The 22,087-nt window shown below is 47.1% G+C and overlaps 1 protein-coding gene across 1 annotated transcript in view; it reads right to left on the bottom strand.

Annotated features, from left to right (window-relative positions):
* The window catches only part of ndst3 (N-deacetylase/N-sulfotransferase (heparan glucosaminyl) 3), a 100,178-nt gene that overhangs the window by 39,559 nt on the left and 38,532 nt on the right, over positions 1 to 22,087 (bottom strand). The window contains exons 2-5 of the mRNA XM_035416557.1: positions 20,591 to 20,678; positions 17,692 to 17,846; positions 13,289 to 13,474; positions 3,981 to 4,109 (exon numbers count right to left, since the gene is read on the bottom strand). Of these exons, the coding sequence (XP_035272448.1) occupies positions 3,981 to 4,109; positions 13,289 to 13,474; positions 17,692 to 17,846; positions 20,591 to 20,678 (558 nt within the window). The remainder of the gene's footprint in view (positions 1 to 3,980; positions 4,110 to 13,288; positions 13,475 to 17,691; positions 17,847 to 20,590; positions 20,679 to 22,087) is intronic.

Here is a 22,087-nt window from a genome sequence, read left to right as displayed (position 1 = left end):
GTGGCTAACAATTAAAAGCATTTTTGAATCATTACTTTTAAAGGCCATTATTATTATGATTATTATGATTATCAATATTAATCTTCAAAAACCACAGTTTGGCAAGCTGAGCAACCGATAAAGCCATCTAGCCAAACTCGAGTTTGAGAAGGCAAAGTGTAAAGCTAGCTTGCTGTACTCGCAAGTGAAATTCGTGGACAACTATTGATCATATCCGGCCTAATGATGACCGATCCTGATCTAGGGGATAAGGCTGCCAATCAAAGTTTTCGGGACGCTACAGGCCTCTACGGACCAGGCCTGTGACTCCCTGGCCTGTGTTGTGTGGAGCACAGGGACAAGGACTTTTATAAATTTGTTTAATACAAAATCATTATTCACAAACTGCATCCGAGGCATTAGGTAGCTACTTATTTGTCTTATTTTGACAGTAAATGCAAATCAGGACTGGTTTAGGAAGGACACATCTCTCACAGAACAAACAGAATTAGCATCATTGTGAAGTTTGTTTTAGTTTAGACAGGGATTTGTGTCAGGGAATATCCACTCTGAAGATAGCCAGAAGGAATAACTGAAAGGCTGGGGGAGGATATTTCTCAAGTGCAGAAATATTCATGCTTATCATAAATCTTACTGTTTTTTTATTGTGTTTCCTTGAAATGTTTTTTTTCCCCCAGTGCACCCCCACTGATATCTCTGCAGGTATTCTCCTATGAGGCATAATCAACAACTTTTTTTTCTTCTTTTTTTTAAACAAAGAAAACAGCGCCGAAATCAACACCTTAGGCTATTCAGAGAAACAAATAAAAAGTTGGTTCACCTCAAAATTACCATTAAAATTTTGTATTTTCCGAATTTTTTTCTGGGGGGGGGGGGGGGGGGGGTCAACCACTTGAATAAGCCATAGGGGAATTTTGGACATTTCATGTACAACAAAACTCAGCAGGCTTACCTGAGGGAGATTTATAAACACTTGTTTCATGCAACCAAATTGCTCAGTTATTTTCTTACACAACCACCCTAAGTCTGCCAAATTTAACACTGAAAAGGTATGTCAGTACAGGAAGCAGGGGGCTGTATATTCTGCATATGCTTTCATTTTTTTTTAATGCTGCGAATGTCTCCATCTGCCACGTTTATCACGGCACGACTCCGTGAACGATGACTTCAAAATGGAAGACAAACTGCGAGACTTAATTAAAAAGACGCAAATAACTTGTATCTGTGCAACAGGGGGAAACTGAGATGGAGAAACAGCACTGCTCGGGAAACGTAATGTTTCAGCCCGACCAATAAGAAGCTCCCTGACAAAACCAGACGAGGCGCGTGTCCACAGAGCTGACTGCTCAGAGTGTGATGGAGACTGACAGCACACATGCCCAATCCCCCCCCCCCCCCAATCCACCTTGGCCCAGCGTGACCTGTGATTGGTCCGGCCTGTCGAAGAGCTCAATGCTGTTTATGACAGGACAGAGCCATGGTGAGGCAACAATCCATACTTTCATTTGCCATCCAATTATGGAAAAAAATTACACATTTCACAAACGTATTGATTCTCGGGACCGAGAAGGGGAAAAAAAAAAAACAAAACCCCACCACAAAAAGTAGAAGGTACCAGAAATGAAAAGCTTTTAGAGTCATAACTGGAACCAAGCGACAAATAGCGTCTGATGATTCGGGCTACGCTGACGGCCCTACCGGTGAATCTACGATTTCTGGAGCGTGTCTGCTTGCCTCTTCCAGCCGAAAATATGTTCCATTCCGAGCAGCCACCTGGCACCTCTTTCACTCTCTCTCCCTCTCTCCCATTCTCTCCCTCACTCTCTTGCTAGAATTTTCTCTCTCTCTCTCCATCTCACTTATCTCTCTCCCTCCTGCCTTTCCCTTTATCTCTCTCCCTCTCTCTCTTTGCACAGAGAAGCAGAGCACCGCCACGGACTCGCGCACGATGGGGAGGTTGCCAGTTCGAATCCCAGGCGTGGCAGTGCTGTAGCACACTTGTACAAGGCACTTGAGCAGATTTAATCCAGTACCCGCCTTGAATACCTAATGCAGAGGAGCTCAGAGACGCAAGCTAGCGTGTGCAGATTCACTACAGTGCAACCGCAGGGCGCGATTGGCTCCCATAGCTGGGATCTTGGTCTTTAGCCCAGCGAGCCAATCGTATCTCTTGTTATACAATCAGCCAGCTGGGGCCATAGCTCAGAACCTGCACTCATATCTCCTCTCATTACACCAGGCTAACACCTGCACTCTATAAGCCTTACAAAATTACAGCAGTTCAGAGTGATAACCCCCCCCCCCCCCCGCTGCCTCCCCCCTCTATGCATTTTGGGAACACAGCCAAGGCGGGGCAAAGGCAGAAGTGGTGATTGGAACATATACTATTCGATGCGGGGAGGCAGTTGAATAACGCACATAGATCGGGCGGAGCGCAGAGAGAGGGGCGCGCTGCGTCGAGCACTTCTGCCGACAGCCCTCGCGAGAACACGGGCGACGGCGGCGGTGGGCGGAGTCTCCCTGAAGCGCCCCGACGCCACGGCGGTAATTACGGCGCACAGATGGTGAGGTGAGCGGCGGCGGCGGCAGGTTTCCGCGGTTCCCGGGGCTGTCTGGGGAGCCGCGACCCGGTGCCGTCGCGAGCGAGCGGGCGAGACGACTTCCCAGCGCACATGGCGGCGGCGGTGGCGGCTCCTCGGAGCGGAGCAGCCCGAAATAAAACGTCCCGCCCGCGCAGCACAAATCAGCCGCCGCTACCGCTAACACGTGCTAAATCAATCCGCTGCTACCGCTAACACGTGCTAAATCAATCCGCCGCTACCGCTAACATGTGCTAAATCAATCCGCCGCTACCGCTAACACGTGCTAAATCAATCCACCGCTACCGCTAACACGTGCTAAATCAATCCACCGCTACCGCTAACACGTGCTAAATCAATCCACCGCTACCACTAACACGTGCTAAATCAATCCGCCGCTACCGCTAACACGTGCTAAATCAATCCCAACGTACAATAAACAAGCCAACTTCGGCCATCCATAGCCTCATGAGTGTCGAATCTTGACATCATCGCATTAATCTTTGTTTTTTTTTGTTTTTTGTTTTTTATTACACAGTGACATCATAGGCTTCTGAGAAGCTGTGTTGAGCTGCGCTTTTTCATTTGAATGTGAAACACCATAATCACAGGGAACAGCATTACGCTCGTAGTCTGGTGGATTGCGGAGCAACAGACATGAACTTTCATCATTTTGAAATGTATCTCTGGTATAACCCCCACTGCAGATTCCGCTAGCGTCATAAATATCCTACATTTCTGGCAAAATTCCTCGAAAATGCTTTCAACTCCCTATCTGTCCTTACGTGCACTAATTTAAAATTATGAACGCAAGTACCCTGATCCCTCATCCTAAACTACTCTATTTCTGCATGGGTAGCTTTATTGCTGAAGAAGTGTCTGCGCGCTGCAGAACAGTCTGAGACGGGGAACGATTTGTTTTTATTTTAAATCTGCGCAGTAAATATGGCGTAATGCTCGCAACGCTTCTGTTTTTATTGTTGATGGCGCTCGTCTGAATATGCTGACATTGTGTAAACTTCCACCACGGTCATTTCTCTCTGCAAACTGCATTTTAAATGGCAGCCAGGTCTTCTGGGCTATGTGAAGACAAAGCAAACGAACGTGGCAGCCAGGTCTTCTGGGCTATGTGAAGACAAAGCAAACGAACGTGGCAGTGAGGCCTTCTGGGATACGTGAAGACAAAGCAAACTAACGTGACCGCGAGGCCTTCTGGGATACGTGAAGACAAAGCAAACAAACGTGACCGCGAGGCCTTCTGGGATACGTGAAGGCAAAGCAAACAAACGTGACCGTGAGGCCTTCTGGGATACGTGAAGGCAAAGCAAACAAACGTGACCGTGAGGCCTTCTGGGATACGTGAAGACAAAGCAAACGAACGTGACCGCGATGCAAACTCACCGGGTTGAGGAGGACGGTCAGGAAAAGCTCCCCTCCTTTAATGCTTTTGTCCAGTTCCTTCGACCCTCCAGGGTACTCCTTGTAGAATATGGTGTGTGTGAACAGACCACAGGTCTGCCGAGGAAGTACCTGCATAAAAATAAAAATCAACATTTTAAAAACCACTACTCCAAAGCGACGGAACTGTTGGCCACTCTGACAGTGAGCTGTGTTTTTTTATGGGATCTCCAGTTTTTTTTTCCTTCTCAGATAATCCAGCTCTGATTCCAGGTTAATTCCATTTTAAATATGTTTCTGCAAGGGAAATATGGGATCAAAGGGCTCAAGTCTGGTGCTGAATTCATTATCTGAATTATCAGAAGGAAAGCAGTTTGTTGAAGGTGACTCGTCAAGTTACACATTTCTCAATCTGCAAATAGTGACAAACTTTGGTGTGTGTGTGTGTGTGTGGGTAAGTGTCTGTCTGTGTGTGTGGGTCTGTGTGGGTGTTACAAAGTCAATACATAACACAAGTTTACATGTGCAGACCATGCTATAACAACGTTAAAGTGCTTTGGCTAATAGCATCCTCGTAATTCACATAAACTATTCTTGTGTTTCCACCAGCACAGAAGTGACCTAAAATAATGTGGGGCTCCTTTGGTTATTTTTGTCTTTCTCTTCGTGTCTTTTTTTGGGTTGCTGTACTTCTCTGTCTTAACCTCTGCCCCACCAAGGGTCAAGAGGTACACCCCAACTGAAGGTGAACTCTGTGCTTTTAAGAGAGCAGCAAATTCACCTCAAATTCAAATTCAAGATTCTTTATTGAGAGGAAAATACAACAATAAATATTGCACATACGTGTACACGACAATACATTTAAAAACAAACAGTATACGTATAATCAGAAAAACGTTAAACAACTAGCATAACTGTCCCGGCATGGCATTTTAATCTCTCAAGGTTGGCCAATACCTCTTCAAATAGTAGGTCAATACCTCTCTCTCCCTCCTCCCTCCCTCCCCCTCCTCTTTTTTTAAAGTGTGGCATTTTCATCACAAGTCTGGCCTCCCTGTTGTGGAGACCTTTAGCATAATAGCATATCATGCCACAGAGAATAATGCTGAGCCGCAGCAGAGGCTGCTGGGAAGGCAGCTTTTTCTTCCCCTCTGAGGGAACAAACTGCTAAAAAAAGAAAGTTCCACCGTCCCCCCCCCCCACCCACCCCCAACCCCACCCCCGCCCCCACCCTCGACGGGCTGCTCCGCGGGCTGTTAGCACGGCAGTGTTTACAGGAGCAGGGGCCGAGGAAAAAACCGGTACATCAGCGCGTACAGCCTTTGAGGAATACAGCGGCGTTCTGCTGCTTTTATCAGCGGCTTATCATTACATTTTAATACCGCTCTGGCGTGTGCGCCAGGAGGGCGAGATGGGGGGGCTGCCCGTGGCATGCAGTGCCTTTCGCTTAATGTGGGGCTACCCCCACCCAAGGCCAGCGGATAGGTGAGCCCTATGTGATGTCATCAGCTGCAGTCGCTTTTCTTTCGGGCTAACAAAGGCCGGGACTGGCTTTCAGGACCACGGACAGCAGCGCCCTCGCCTACAGGCAAGCAAAACTGAGGATGGCCACTAAATCCACCCAGGCATTGCTCCCCCCCCCCCCCCCCTCCTTTTCACACAACTGGAGCTTATTCAAAAGGCAGAACTATTCTTGGAACATTCCAAACACTCTAATAACTGAACGTTGGGGCTCCACTAGGTTGGTGATGTGGCAGCGGACAACAGAGAGCTCCAGTTTATAATCCACCACAGTATATAAAGCCCACAGTATAAAGGCCAATGTTGGTTTAAGTCCCATGTCCTCTCTGTCACTGCACATGCAACAAGACATTCAGTCCAGTCCTGAGTTCAGATTTAGACCGTCCAGAAAGATAACTGTGACGTGTTCTAGAGAGCTCTTCATTATTATTATTATTATCCATCCATTATCTATACCCTCTTATCGTGGGCAGAGTCGCGGGGGGGTGCTGGAGCCTATCCCAGCATGCATTGGTTGAGAGGCAGGAAAACACCCTGGACAGGCCGCCAATCTATTGCAGCACCCACACACCATTCACTCACAGTCATACCTATGGGCAATTTGCATTCTCCAATTAGCCTACTTGGACTGTGGGAGGAAACCAGAGTACAAAGTATATTATTATTATTATTATTATTGTGTGTTCCTGTTTCAGTTTTTAAGGTCAGAAGACGGTGTAGATCAAAACAATTCAGCGATTCACATAATAAAAGATTAGGCACACTCAATTCTATTCAGTATTGATGGATTTTTCAGAAAAGATGGACTTAGATTTAAAAACAGTTGATTTTCTAAAAATGAAAAACAGAGATCAATACCAAACTGAAATAACACCTCCATCTTGAAAGGCAGTGACAAGCTCATCACACTGATCACATTTTCAGAGAAGGGGTGGAATCCCATCTAACACAAAAAGTTCTCGCAATGTTGCTGGAATGTTTTGGCAATGTTATAACATTGCCACAACATCACAGCAACATCGCGGCAATGTTTCGTGTTAGCTGGGATAAAAGTGGCACGTATATTTTTATTTTTATTTAACGCTAACGTCAACTTTTAATTGATTAATTACCCTAGCCACTTAACAGGATCTGACACGCCAGCAAAATTTCTGGACCAGGTTATAAATAACCTGCCGAAAGACAGTTCTCGTGTAGGCCTACTTATATGAAACATTTATACTAGGATCTAACCCGCGAGTGAACCTGCAGCGGTGTACAGAACTAATTAGCCGAATGAGACAGGGTAATTAATCGCAACAAAAAAAACCTGCGTACACACGGGCGCTGCAGGAACGGAATTGCCTATCAACATTTTAGAGAGCTGCCACGGTTGCCCTTTAGAATAAAGGAGGGAGGAAATAAATAGGAAATGGGGAGAGAATGCCTGGCATTGAGCATGTTAGCTGCTCACTAAGGACTGCGACTGCTACGTGACGGCAGAGAGAACGGATTCTACGTCTTGCCCTATAAACAACCTCCTTTAAAGAACATTCAGGGAATAGGGGGGAGGGGGGGAAATAGCCACAATGATATACTGGATATTGGCTTTCAGCACGTAACAAAGCCCCCCGTTCCTTCCAAAACAATCAAAGAGACGTACATTGATGCAGTACCCGCCGTTATTTCAATCTCCCCCGTTATGTTAACGGCTATATTTTTGCCTGGTTTGCTTTCGATACTCGTGAAATTCTTGGGAGGCCCTTCTATCCGTTCCAGAGGGCAGTAAATTTCCGCGGGATGGGGCAGGGCACCGTGGATAGACAGTAAAACACCACAATTTCCACACCGCAATTCATTTTCACTGGAGGCAATACTGGGGGCCTCATAACACAATGCTGAATCCCTTTTTTTCCCCCGCGAAGGGCAAAAAAAACCGCAATACCGGTATATCACTGTGACACGGGGCGCAATCTCGTTTTTTTTTTTTTTCCACATTGAAGGCCAGAATCCCAGACAGGCCAAATGGGCAGGAGTAAAAAAGCGAGATTAACCTGACACTGGCTCCCTGTACTCCCACGCGGCAGCCAGACAACCGCCCCCGTTAAACCGCCTTGGTACAGGCACCGCTGGAACTCCCGCTGCGGAGAGCTCGCGCCCCTTTAGTATGCTGTCCTTTTTATTTATTTATTTATTTATTTATTTATAGGCTTCAGCCTCACACAGACACACACACACACGCAAGCGCCGTTTTTTCCCACCTCCACAGCCGGCGGGATATACAAGAAAAAAATAAAATATAAATACAAGATGTCTTCTGCTAATATTTGTCCCCCGGCTTTGCGTTTCCGGAGCCACTGAAGCGTGCTTCACGCGCTAATTAGAGCATTTCTCACACCACTGTCTGGTAAACACCGAAAAGGGGGCGGCAGGGACCTTAGCAAAAACGCTCGCATCTGACTCGCAAACATTTGCAAAGTAACCCCGGACAAAGGGTGGAACGGCGCCACGGATAAACAGCTTTTCAAACTCGCATTCAGTCGCATTTGATTCTGAAGCTTCACTATACCGTCACATAGCCTACTAGCGCACACACACCAGAAAAAATCGTGTTGGAGAGAATCTTAAAGATTTGAAGGACCTAAGTCAAAGCGAGAACTGGATTTTATGTCGCATGTCGTATGAATATTTACCGAGGCAGGAGGCACCCTGCTCGAGGGCACACCGGGGCAATGTACCACCTGCGATTCTGTAGCCTACCCAGCGCTGTGCTCGCTCCTCCAACCGTGACGCCGGCTGCACACGCGCTACCCCACTGACAGTTTCCTCTGCCTGTCAAGCAAATCGCGGCGGAGAGGGACTTGTGCCTGCATCAGCTTTATTGTCGGTGTCTCTGGATACGGCTTCCCATGTTCCCCTCCGCTATTCCGGAGCCGAAGTTAAACTTTCATTGGTTCACTGCTCGCTGTCAGAGTCCCCGAGCACATTTTCGCTGACGCTGTTAATATTCAATTGCCGTTGTTGAGCAGGGGGGCCCACAAGACAGTAGGGCCTTACAGACTTCGCATGGTTCAATCGAGCTTCTTGATTTACAAGGAGCAAATAAAAATAAACTGCATGTGGCGTTGATTTAATATTTTAATCTACTCCATTCCTTTAAATTCAATTACGTGCAAAATGCACTAAATCCTTCACGCCAAATGCGTGGCAGAGATTTATCGAAGCGCTTTTGGCCGATACTTTGACTCCCTTGCTGAATGAAAATGCGATCGGAGCGTTATATTTTCCTTTTTTTGGCTCGTGATCCGCAGGGTGATGCGCGCTGGCACAGTTTATTCCATCAGGCGTCCTTCTTAGCCAGCAATTTTCTGAAAAATCAGATTGGACCTGCTGAACGGGCTGATATGTAGCTCTCTGAATAAAGGATTAATGGTATATTAAATCAGCTGTTGATGGGGCATTGGGTATTTATTTAATGTGACCCAGCCAAATGGCAGAATGAAAAATAAATAAATAAAATAATTATAATAAAGGCCTGAAGTGCTTAAAAAAAGGGTGATTCTGTCCAAATCAATTTGCAAACAGCCCATCGCAGGTCCGTTAGTACATACAGGCAAAATATTTCCCACTCTTATACTATTTGTTAGAACAAGATATATTGTGCATGTATGGAAATAATGTGGATTTTTATAATCCGTGGCTATAACATATTCTTCAGTCTCCAGTGGGCGGAAAGCTGACACTGTGCAGACGCGCATAATCATAAATTGAGATGCGCCTGAATAATACATTTTTTTCCCTCTTAATGATCAAACGGCGAAGCATATTATGTCCACGGTCGTTAGTATCCAGGCCCTAGGCCACAAAATTAATAGCCCTGGTCTGCTGTGTACACTCAGCGGACACGGAATGATCATATGTGGCTAGCTGTATCGCATCACAGCGGGTGGCTACTTTTTATCCGTTATTCAAACCGCCACGTGAGTGATTTGAATCCTGGAACACATTTGAATTTCACAGAATTCCAGTGCGGAATGCTTCCAGGAGAAGAGAAATGTCAAAAGATGTTCCGGTAGTAAAATTTTCTTTTTGAAGTAGAGTCTCTTGCCTCTTGCGGTGGGTGATAATTTTTTTTAATTATTGTTGGCGCCGCAGATGGCTGCCTCGGTGTGTTGACCAAAGCAAATTCCTTGTATGTGTAAATGTACTTGGCAATAAAATACGATTCTGATAGAGGACGGAGTGTAGCACAGTGGGTAAGGAACTAGACTTGTAACCGAAAGGTCACAGGTTCGATTCCCGGGTAAGGACACTGCCGTTGTACCCTTGAGCAAGGTACTTAACCGAAATTGCTTCAGTATATATCCAGCTGTATAAATGGATACAATGTAAAATGCTATGTAAAAAAGTTGTGTAAGTCGCTCTGGATAAGAGCGTCTGCTAAATGCCTGTAATGTAATGTAATGATTCTGATTTATTGATTTAATATTTTAAAAAGGGTTCGATTCGGACGTGGGGATGTCTGGCTCTTAAATACTGTCCTCATACCGGTTCCATTGGGCGGGGCCTGGCCACAGAGCTGGAGTTATTCACAGGTGCTGACGGGACTTCATTCTGGAGAGGTTTTGCTCATTAAAGGATTAGGACTGCCTCGTGCTGGTTTGTCTCATGGAGAAAACAAATTAAAAATGCTGAAGGGAAAGCAGAATTTATCACAAATGCGTCAGAAAAAGGTTACATCATTTCTTTTTTCCCCGTTTCAGTTTATATTATATGTTTGAGAACCTGAAAAGAAATCAATTGACTACTTTATCACAATGATATGCTTCGTTGCCATTTTCTAAGTGACTCTGCATCATTGGGTTGTGCTTCTATCTGTTTTTTCTTTTTCTTTTTCTTTTTATTGTTGGGGAGGGGTCGGGCAGGGTCACGGCTGTAGTTCCACTGAGGAAGACGCGCAAATAAAGCGAAATTATATAATGAATAAAACATTGGATGACAAATCACCGGCAGCGGCAGGAAGGAAAGAGCGATCACGCTTGGGTCCTGTTCCGCGGGGCCATGCGAGTAAAATGATTTATCGAAGAGTAAAAGTTTAATTCAAGAGCCCTTCTGTGTGTAATAATTGGAATTCTGATCCCAAGCCCGATCCCCCCACCCCCTTTTTACCCCCCACACACACACCATTACAACTCAATGCACTGCGAGCACGAGGCTCGGTATAAAAAAAATTAAAAAAAACAATTTAAGAGAAAATTGATTTTGAACACGAGGCCCGGGCGCCCCTCTCATAAACGCGGTCCGTGATTTCTGTGTGTTTGTGTTTGTGCGGCTGCGTGGAGACGCTGGTGCGGTACGGGGGGCGGTAATGCACTGCGCCACAGCCGCACCGCCGCCCAACGAACACAGGGCTGATTTGCTGCGTTGGGCTGCGCTGTAAACCACCTGGTTTTACTGTACGGCCGAGCGGCGGCGGCGGGCGCAGCCGAATATTTCACACGGGCCGTATGTTGGGGGCGGGGGTGGCGGCGGGAAGGGGGGGGGGGGGGGGGACTGGGGGAATGGAAACGGCCTCACCGTGATGCTCTCTCAGAGCCACCCCAGAGCACACAGGGACATCAAACCCTGAGAAACGGCCCATACCATACATTAATAACTGCAATTTCACTATTTTCCCTCTCCCTCTCTCCCACTCTCTCTCCCTCCCTCCCATTCTCCCTCTCTCTCTCCCTCCATCACTCTCTCTCCTCTCTCTCCCTCCCTTTCTCTCTCTATCTCTCTCCCTCCATCACTCTCTCTCCTCTCTCTCCCTCTCCCTCCATCACTCTCTCCTCTCCCTCCCTTTCTCTCTCTCTCTCTCCCTCTGCCTCCCTCCCTCTCCCTTTCTCTCCTTCCCCCCCTCCATGTTTCCCTCTCTCTCTCTCTCTAATGTATAGATTTGTTAAGAAAAATAATCTGATTACAATTATATATCATTCACAATCAGAATAAGCACTTGTCTTGAAACGAAACTAAAGAACCGTCACAGGATAATCTTGGACTGTAACCTCTGATTCACGGGGAACGTTTGATTCACTGTATGTGTTGAACTCGTTTTGGAGTGGGTTTCGTCCCACAACCCCTCCAACAATGACACACGACCCCCCCACAGGACAAAATTGAGTATTTATCCCCAAAGAATGCCGCTGCCAATCATCACCAATCAGAAACACCCAAGCCCCATTCACCTCCAGCACAATAAAAAAAGTTCCGTATTTAGGATGCCAGGCAACAGAAATAAAAACTCAGCTCAAATTATCTCCTGATTATTGAACAAAAGATGGCCGCTGCCGGACGCAGAGATAGCAGAGACACATTTATTTCAGTTTTATGGCTGTGTGAGGCTCCGGAAAAAAATTGGCTGAGGCGCTGGCAGGCCCCGTTAGTAACGACCGAAAGAACGGCGGGTAGAGTGCAAGATGATTGGCCGGAAGAACTCGCCCGTCTCAGCACCGCGAGGTACCGACGGAGCGAAGCCAGCTTCGGTACTCTGCCCCAAAGTGGGCGGGGCCTAGCCCCCAGAGAGGGGGGCGGTGGAGCCAAGGGGGCGTGGCCTTCCCCTGACACCACTGCAGGCCGCAGGCCACCCTGGTGACTGAAAGTTCCAGGGCAGTACCAGGCCTGACAGCAGGTATTCTGCTTCATTTTTGGAATAGCGAGAAGAGCCTTCTCATTGGCCGTGAGAAGGTTTGGGGCGGGGTCATTAAGAGACAGGAAGCGTGTGGGATTGTGCATCCCTGGCTGCCGTGTGTTCATGGGTAATGCCACGCCTGGAACGCCGGTATGTTGTCAGGTTTTTTTGTTTTTTTTACCAATTGCCCTGGCTCAGTTAGCTAATTAGCTCTAAAAACAAATGCCAGTTCACTCATAAATTAGGCAGCGATAAAAGGTTTCGTAAGGCAACAAAAAAAAAAAAACTGTTATTAGCACCATTCATGAGTTTAACATTATATTTAACCAAAATGTCAGATCATGCATCTCAGTGGGCACATTAAGCTCTGTGCAACATTTCTTCTGGCATTAGTTCATCCACATGAAAAAAAATGTACACTGACTTTTAAAATAAGTTTAAAGAATATAAAATAATGAAATTTCCTTTCAATGTAAAGTATGGCATTTCAAAACAAAGCACAGGAGGTCTGACACAACCAGCCCCCATAGTGGACAGTACAAGCACTTTGCAATAAAAATAATAATAATAAGAGGAAGAATAAAATATCAGTTGAATAAAATATCAGTGCTTATGTTTAGCTGCAGAAAAATCAAGATTTATTGTTTGTAAAAATGTTTTCAAAATGGCTGCCGTGCATCACCGAGGTGGTGCTACACATTGCTGGCGGCTGAGGCAAGCTCACATTTAAGTGAGAAAAAAGTGCGACATAAATGCAATGAATTATTATTAATGTTATTATTATTATTAGCATTATTACTATAATTAATATTACTGTCATTGTCATTATTATTAACATGGCTGCCCTGCCCCTCCCCCCCCCCCCCCCCAGCAGGAGCGGTAGCTGTGATGAGACCCACCATGATGCTGCTGTGGATGTAGCCCTAGCGTTAGCGGTAGAGACCCAACATGACGTTGCTGTGGATGTAGCCCTAGCGTTAGCGCGGTAGAGACCCACCATGATGTTGCTGTGGATGAAGCCCTAGCGTTAGCGGTAGAGACCCACCATGATGCTGCTGTGGATGTAGCCCTAGCGTTAGCGGCAGAGACCCACCATGATGTTGCTGTGGATGTAGCCCTAGCGTTAGCGGTAGAGACGCACCATGATGTTGCTGTGGATGAAGCCCTTGCGGTAGCGGGCCGGTTTCAGGTGGGGGTACTCCTCGGTGCTGGTCACCCGGATGCCCCAGGCCTTCTTCCAGGCCTGGTACAGCTGCATGTGCACGGGGTACACGCCCGAGTGGTGCGGCGCCACCGCGTAGCCCATGTCCGCGGGGATGCCGTGCTCCTGCAGAAACACACACACAAACGCACACATAAACACACGCACACAAACGCACACATAAACACACACACACACGCAACCATGCACATGCATGCACGCACACACACACACACACACACAACCATGCACACACACGCACACACACACACACACACACACACACATAAACACACACACATGCAACCATGCACACGCACGCACACATAAACACACACACACGTACACACACACACACACACAAACACGTGCACACGTACACACACACACACACACATACATGGGCACACACACAAACACAACCATGCACACGCACGCACACACACACACAACCACGTGCACACACACAAACACAACCATGAACATGCACGCACGCACACACACACACACACGCACGCGCACACACGCACACACACACAGGTGCGCGCGCACACACACACAAACGCACATACGGAACCATGCAAACACAAACGCATGCATGCAACCACGCACACAACCATGCACAGGCGCGCACACACACACACACAAACGCAACCATGCACACGCACACACACACACAACACACGCACAGCCACAAACGCAAAATCAAAAATCAATGCTGCGATTTGTAAAGACATCTGTAAAGACAATGGCCTGATTCAATTAACATTCATCCTTGATTTTGACTACATTTGTGAAAAATGCATTAACATAATTAATCATGAGTTAAGTGGATTAAACGTTGGTAGGATTGCCACAAAGGTATTTATGTACATTCATAGACGAGTATTATCTGCAGAGAAATTGTTCCTTGACTAATTTCTCATTAATACGCACGCAATTCAAAGGTAAGATAGGTACACTGATAACACACTAATAATATATTAATAGAAAACGAACACAGTTTAACAGTTTCAGTGAGAGATTTCAAATACACATTAAACGTGTGTCTGTGCGCGCGTCTGTGTGTGCGTGTGTGTGTGTCCATACAGATATTCTCTGCCTGATAGTTTTCCACCCCTGAATGGAGCGCATTTAAAATGGACACAGATTCATGTATTGCTTGTGGTCCCCAGTGGTGAGTCACGCCCAGCCTGACCCTGAGCTGGACAGACACTTGCAGAGAGTTAATGCACAGGGTGCATGCGGTGCACGGGCCAAATCTCCCAGGATGCCCTCCTAACAGCCGCTACACCGCCACCGCGTAAAACCTGCAGCTTCTCCCGCTCAGACTCAATTACCCAGGGCCTGGTCCAATCCCCGCGCTCGCTGGACTGCAAACAATCAACCGGACCCCCCTAGCTGACCCCCCCCCTTCCCCCCAGGACGCCACACGCTAGAGGACAGGAAAACCCACATCCTGTCTTTTTTTTCCTCGTCTTTAATCGTTTTCTTCTTCTCCAATCGTGAAATATTTAGGCCCACCTTTTTTCGGGCCCCTCCAAAACACATATAAAAAAAAAAAAACAATAATTAAGCGGCCGCATGCGGCCCGCATCTGGAACGTTCCGCGGTTTCCACGGCAAAATATCTGGAACGTTCCGCGGTTTCCACGGCGACATCCGGAACGTTCCGCGCATTCCGCGGCGACATCCGGAACGTTCCGCGCATTCCGCGGCCTTCCGTTCGAGGCGCCGTCCGCGCAGCCGCATCCCGCTGGCTAACCGCGGCGGCGTCGATTACACACACCGTTACTTAACATTTTCCCCATAAACTTGTGTTTGCATCGACTGTGGTCACGCAAGACTGAATTATGCGGCTCACTTAACACATTCATCTTATACCCACACAGCCGTTTTTTTGGGTCAATGAATTTATAACCAGGACAAAGCCCCTGAGGATGAAACACCTCGTATCATTTTACAAGCTTAAGCACTGCGTCACAGCAGAGAGGAGTCCGGGGTCTAATGCTGTATCACATGGCAACAGCGAACAGAAGCAGAAGGTGGAGTGTATACCGAGGGTCAAAGACGTTTGCGGCGAATCAATTTCGCTGGGCAAACACAAATGTGCAAATATAACCGGATATGCACAGCGCCTCCAGAAATAATGTCCCTCATGACAACGGTAAGTACCGAAATAAGGCCATGAAGAGTGACCCAGTCATCTCTCCCTCACCCCCATTAACTTAACCCTTCCAGGCGCGAGATCTCTATGTGATTAGAACGCTCTTAACTGAAGACTCTAACGATGTCACAATCACTACCGGCTATGGAATGCAGCGGAGGTCTAGAACACTGGCTTTAGACACTTAATTAAAAAATAAAAGAACATTCCAAAAACCTGCCCTTCAAAGGGCAAACGGAACACTGAAGGAACACGCGTTATACTCCGCGTTGCCCCCGACGACTCCCGCCGCGGTAATGATGCCAGCCCACAGCTCACCGGAGCCGCGAGCTGGCCGACCTCGGGCCGTCCGGCTCTGCTGCGGGGGACCCATTAACCCCCCTCCCCCCCCCGTAATCGCCACCGCACGCGTCCGTCCATCACAGCCCGCCCGCCGGCGCGCGCCGGCGCGGGAGGGCCGGATCGCGGACAATGGCGGACGGCGAGGCGTGGCAGCCCGAAAGCGCCGCGCGGCGGGGCCGTTACCGCGGTAATTACCTGATGCAGGTCAGGCTCCGCGGCGCACACGCGGGTGACTTTTATGGTTTAATAAGCCCCCTTTATTGCACGCGTGTGGCGGCTTAGCGGGCGCAGGTAAGAGCGCGAGGTAGCAGCTCCGCTAAGGCTGCAGGCCTGCGCTCCACGCTGCCTCAGCCAGCGGCCTCATCATCACTCTCTCTTTCAGTACCCGTTTGTTCCCTATTTTTGGTTTTTGGAATGACACATGTAAATGGAACCCAAAATCTGCCGCCGCTGGTTGCCGCGTAGCCTTAGCGTACATAAGAACGGGACCACAGGGGGCCGTCTCACTGGCAAGGCCATTTAATAAAAATACGCTTCGATTCTGAGGCCTGTCTGATTGCGTGCGGGGAAATTTCTGGGCCGGAGAAGGAAATTTTCCACTCGACTTCAAGTCATTCGGGATAACAGTTCATTTTACAGCGGGCCTCAGCGTGAATGCAAAAACACCGCATCCAGGCCACACCCCAACTGTGTCCCAACACATGATCTACGACAAAATATACAGGCAGAAAATACAACGATTAAATTTAAAAAAATTTAAAAAACCATTCCCCCTTTTCACATGCAAAGTGAATAAAAATTTCTAAATCAAATTAGATGTCCATTAGCAAGTAAATAAGATGTCAAGCTGCTAATTATCTGCGTACACCAACAGCAGTTCACATGCAGATTAGACCGTGGTGTCATTTTTTGTGTAGTGACACGAGAACGGACATCAGCTGTCATTTATGAGCTTATCGGCAACGGCAGCCGAAACGTCAGATCGTGGAAGCGATTGGGGCTAATTAATTAGGAGACCGTGGCTCTGAATCTGCAATCAGATTCATCCCTCCAGGAAAGAGGTGGTGCAACATCCTCGTTCCCCAGCCTCAGCTTTGTCACACACGCACTTAATCAAACATATTGCTTTTGCACTGTTTACATCTCTCCCCAGCCCTAAAACTCAAGCAGGGTGGCTTGTATAACACACATTTTCCCAAAATCACCCCCCACCCCCCCACCCCCGTTCCGATTCCCCTCACTTCCAGCTGTATCCTGATGAAATTCAGATTAAGAAACGCGAGGGCACAGCAGTGGAACACCACCAGGGATTCGAACCCGCAGCTCTTATAAATGTTTACCGGCTCGATGCCTCTGAAGGAGATCTAGTCGGCGCTGATAAAAAAAGCTTCTTTTTTTCCTAAGGTTGGAACCAGAGTGGTGGGTATGGAAAGTAGAAGGATGGTCTCTAAACGCGGAGGTACTCTGGCTGGCAGGACTGCCAGGTGAAATCACCTTACTGCACTGTGGGGGACAGGTGGGGGTGGGGCATCGCAGGGGAGGGGCACAGGCAGGGGGCAACTCACTCACCAGGGCAAACTCCTTGTTGAGGATCATCTGCTCCAGAAGGGAGGACTCGTTGTGGAAGAGGTGGGGTGGGGCAGGGGAGGGGGTGGGGCATGGGCGTGGCATGGGCGGTGCAGGGATGGGAGGGGCAGGGCGGCTGACTCACCAGGGCAAACTCCTTGTTGAGGATCATCTGCTCCAGAAGGGAGGACTCGTGGAAGAGGTGGGGTGGGGCATGGGCGTGGCATGGGCGGGGCAGGGGAGGCGGAGGGGCAGGGCAGCTGACTCACCAGGGCAAACTCCTTGTTGAGGATCATCTGCTCCAGAAGGGAGGACTCGTTGTGGAAGAGGTGGGGCTGCATGTGGCTCCACATGTGGGGGAACCACCAGAACTCGTCCACGTACTTCAGCAGCAGGTCGTCCCCGGCATCCTCTTCCTCAGTCCCTAGGGTGGGGGTGGGGGGGAGGACCGACATGCATTAATTACATTATATTGATTTTTAATATTTTATGTTTCTGGCACATTTAATTAGCATCGTGACGGGAGAGTAAGGTCTCAAGAAAAACCGGGTGAACCATAAACCAATCACGTCTTTCTGTGGAGAAAGCCTTTTTATTGGTTTAAACAATTCTATGATTGACAGGTCAATGGCAGCTCTCCCCTTTATGACATCTATGAAACCACACTCTGCACTTGAAAATGTATTGCAAATTAATTGGCACATATTCGGCCAAAGGTCAACATTTTATCAGTAATATAGGCACGAAAATGGTAAAGACAGATGATGTAGAAACTAAGTAGAGAAAACAGCACTGATTTAATCAACCTCTCTACGCAACTTTACAGTAAGAGTACAAGTAAGTGATTATGTAGAGCGAGCACATCACTGGATGAGACCCAAAGTGGAGAGAGCCTAATCATCCTGAGGGGCCTTATTTTAAAACAACCAGCTCGCTGCTTATGCCGCCGCCACTCGCCAAAGACATGAATTATGCCATAAAATCATGTTTACATTCATTTTATTATGCAAATTTGTACATTCGTAGCGTCTGCCACAAAAATAGTTCCAAAAAACGACGGCGGGTTTTAGCATGAGAGAGTGCATTCTGAGCAGGCTACTTGGATATATAAACAAGGGGGAGATAATGTGGTGTGGCAGGGCGGCCATTTTACAGTGACCATTACACAGAAATAATGACCACTCAGTGACAAATCAGAGTTCAGTATCCAGCAAGGCTGTGATATAATTGAATTGAACTGTTTGGTTATTTTTTTCCCCCCTCACAAACACAGTTTTGCAGAGTTCAATGATCACAAAACACTAAACTTATCTGTGAAGAAAACAGTAGCAAATTTGAAATGAATGCAGGCAAAAGTCTGAAATACAGAACAGAAAACTAGAATGTCCACAGTACATGATTACAGATAACGTTGTAAATGTTTATAACAAGCCAATCGCACAAATTAAATACACCTGTGTCAGGGCAATTATGGAATAAGGGGAAAGGATTCCTCAGTGTCTAAACCAGTGATCTTCATTCCTGGTCCTGATTGGCCGCTGGGTCTGCTCATTTCTGATGTTACTCAAATCTTAATTGATCAAATAAAGCAGTCCATCACACAGCTAACTCACCTCACCTGGTTTCTCGGGTCTGAACTGGTTGCTGACGTTAAGGCAAAAACTAAAATTAAAACCAACAGAACCTGCAGCCCTGCAGGACCAGGAAATGAAGATCGCTGGTCTAGACCATGTGGAATTTTACAGGATGTTTCTGTTTGGTGAAACGCCATCCTTAAACCTAGCAAAGGAGGCTGCGGCCAGCAGCACCGCAGAACGCTGCTCCGCTGCGTGCCGCTGGCTACCTGCGAGCGGACAGCTTGACGCCCGTCACCTGAAGACAGCCAGCAACCCCAGACTGGGCTGTCTCTCCGCGAAACCAGGGTCACAAAAAAGCTGCCCGTTTCCGGTCGACCGCTTTAAAAAGGGGAGTGGGGGCGGTGGGGGGGGTGGGGGGGGGGGGGGGGGGGGACAGTTCAGACAGCCAAAGCCTTGTTCACACGCAAAGCCGCATGGCTTTGATCCCAGCCCGGCTCAGAGGCCGTTGTCATGGCGACGAAGCGAACACAACAATGGCAACTGTCGCCGTCGTCGGGAGGCGGCCTCAATGGGCAAATCGATGAATAACTTTTCGCAACAAACCCCGACTGGCGAGCAAAGGCCGCAGCCAATCGCTGCGCAGTATTTCCAAAACCGGCTCGGATTTTTACCCAGCAGCACCTAGCAACTGCCGCAGGAAACTCTTTTTTTTTTAATGAACTCCAGCCCGGCCTTTTCATCTGAACAGAAGCAGTACATTTTCAGTCACTTAATTTCCAGATTGCGACTGGTGCCTTGCCGTTTCCTATGACATTTGGTTCATCAATAAGATATGGAATATTTTAAATGACTTTCAGGACATACAGATTACAGAAAAAAAAAGTTGGGTTTAAGAAATAAAATAAACACAGGAGGTAACAGCGAGCCCTTGAATGACTCTGTAAAGGCGCTGACTGGTCCTGATAGGGCTACAGCATGAGGCATGAGGGCCTGGACTGGCTGAAATGTGTGGGAAGTGCTCAACCATTGTTATCCATACAGCATTTACATACACATCCGGAAAGTTCTTCTTTTCACCGAACACCGGCCTGTCCTTGATCACATTTTTCCCCTTTAAAAGTGAATTACCCGTAATTGTCTGCAGTCCAGGATGAGTAAAAGGGTTACAGGCATTATGGGAGATAACTCGATCAGTGTGCAGAGAGTCTATGAGTAATTGATACCTGTTTCATATCCCTCATCACAAGCCTCCGATGACCTTGCGTCTCCCGGTTACCCAAAAAAAAAAAAAAAAAAAACTTGAATAATTCAATGACTTCCTGTCTTTTTCCCGCTTTCACACGTTGCCAGTAACAGAGCAGTCCAGACTAATGACTCGAGCGGCTTTATCAGGACTTACAGTAATCCTGCCGGGAACCGCATGATCTACTGTCTTTACCTGATTAATGAGGATCTGAAATAACGGCCTTCTCAACGGGGCAAAAAATAAAAAAAAAACAAAATAAATGAGTTATTACAGTGTGGTTGAGGCCGACAGCCAAGCCCAGCCCAGCCCGACCTCCCCCCCATCACCCGTCCCACGGTAGCTCACCAGTGTGGTAGAATTTTCCGGAAAATCCGAGGTTGAAGGTGAAGTTTGTAATTTGAGATCGGAGCAGATTCTGCGTGTCCAACAGGGCCTAGATGATGACAAACAAACAAAAAAAAAAAAAACAAACACAGGAAGAAGAAGGGGGAAAAAAAGAAGTAAATACACAGTCATGGGCTTTGAATGACAGAGCAGCTAATGCGTCCAGAACTCTTGACTGAAAGGCGTTACTCGGTGTTTATGCCAAGGCTTACACGAGCTATCTCTAAAGAGGGAGTACACGCGCTCGTCATTAGCCGGCTGTAATTACAGTCGTGCGCGCTAATTTGTCTGAATCTCTTGTTCACCGGCATGCTTGCTTCCTGGCAGAAACCTTATTTCCCCCCTTTGGGGATTAATAATTATACTTGGAAGGATATTTTTTTCTCTCTCCCTTTGTAATTCAATACTTACTACGGATGATTATTATTTTTTATTTTTTTCCCCATCCTAAGTCAGCATTTATCGACGCTCATTAGCTTTGCATCATGCGTAGCTCAGCCGGGGGAGGGCAGGCCGTGTTTAGGAGAGACAGAGGGTGTTTCGGAATTCGGAGAGGGCAGCTTTTTCTCTGGAGAATGCATAAATAGCTCGTCTCTCAACTGCCTTTGCTCGCAGAAAAATATAAATGTCACGTAAAACACAAATGTTAGCTTTTTTTAATAGATTGCTTTCACCTCAAAAAAGAAAAAAGATTACTGCAAAACCAAACAGACACACTAGACTACTTCTTTCGTGCTCATTTCAGAACGGTCGAAACCATGCCTAAAATACGCACAAATTGGTTGGTGATTTATGAATCTAGACCCTTTCTTCGTGAACTAATTGTAAGTCACTCTTGATAAGAGCTTTAGCAAAATGCTTAAAATGTAAATGTAATAATATATTGCATTGACTGACCCAGTGTCAAAGTACAAAAAAAACCTGAAAAAACACAAGAGAAAGAATTGGCATGGTCAGACTGAAGTTTTTCAGGAAAAATATTTCTAACATTCCTCTTCTGACCACAGTTAAACTGACCGAGAACCTGAAATCCCTCAAACAAAATGTTGAGTTTCTTGGTTGTCTGGGCGTTAAAGGAAAAAACTGTACACAGCATAACGGCGCATAATGGATGCTGTTTGGTCTTCATGCACAAAAATTACTGACGGCTATTATCATGTATCATCGTTAACCATATTTATGTTGACGGTCCCTGGTAACTGCTTGCTATCCTCCCAACCAGTATAACCGCGCAAACTGAAAATCAATACAATCCGCGTTGTCAAGTGTTAGGACCCAACAGGTGGACAGACATTAATTGTATTTCACCGGGCACTCCTGGCAGACACGCGGTATTTATAAAGTACTCAGTACATTAATTGCTTACCCTCTATGAATGATTATGTGGCACAGTGTCCTTTCCAATTAAATCTGGGGGTATATATATATATGGATATTTTGCATAACCGGAATGAAAAG

Source organism: Anguilla anguilla, chromosome 5, assembly GCF_013347855.1.
Source record: "Anguilla anguilla isolate fAngAng1 chromosome 5, fAngAng1.pri, whole genome shotgun sequence".
Classification (NCBI taxonomy): Eukaryota; Metazoa; Chordata; class Actinopteri; order Anguilliformes; family Anguillidae; genus Anguilla; species Anguilla anguilla.
This window is presented reverse-complemented; position numbering and strand designations above follow the sequence as displayed.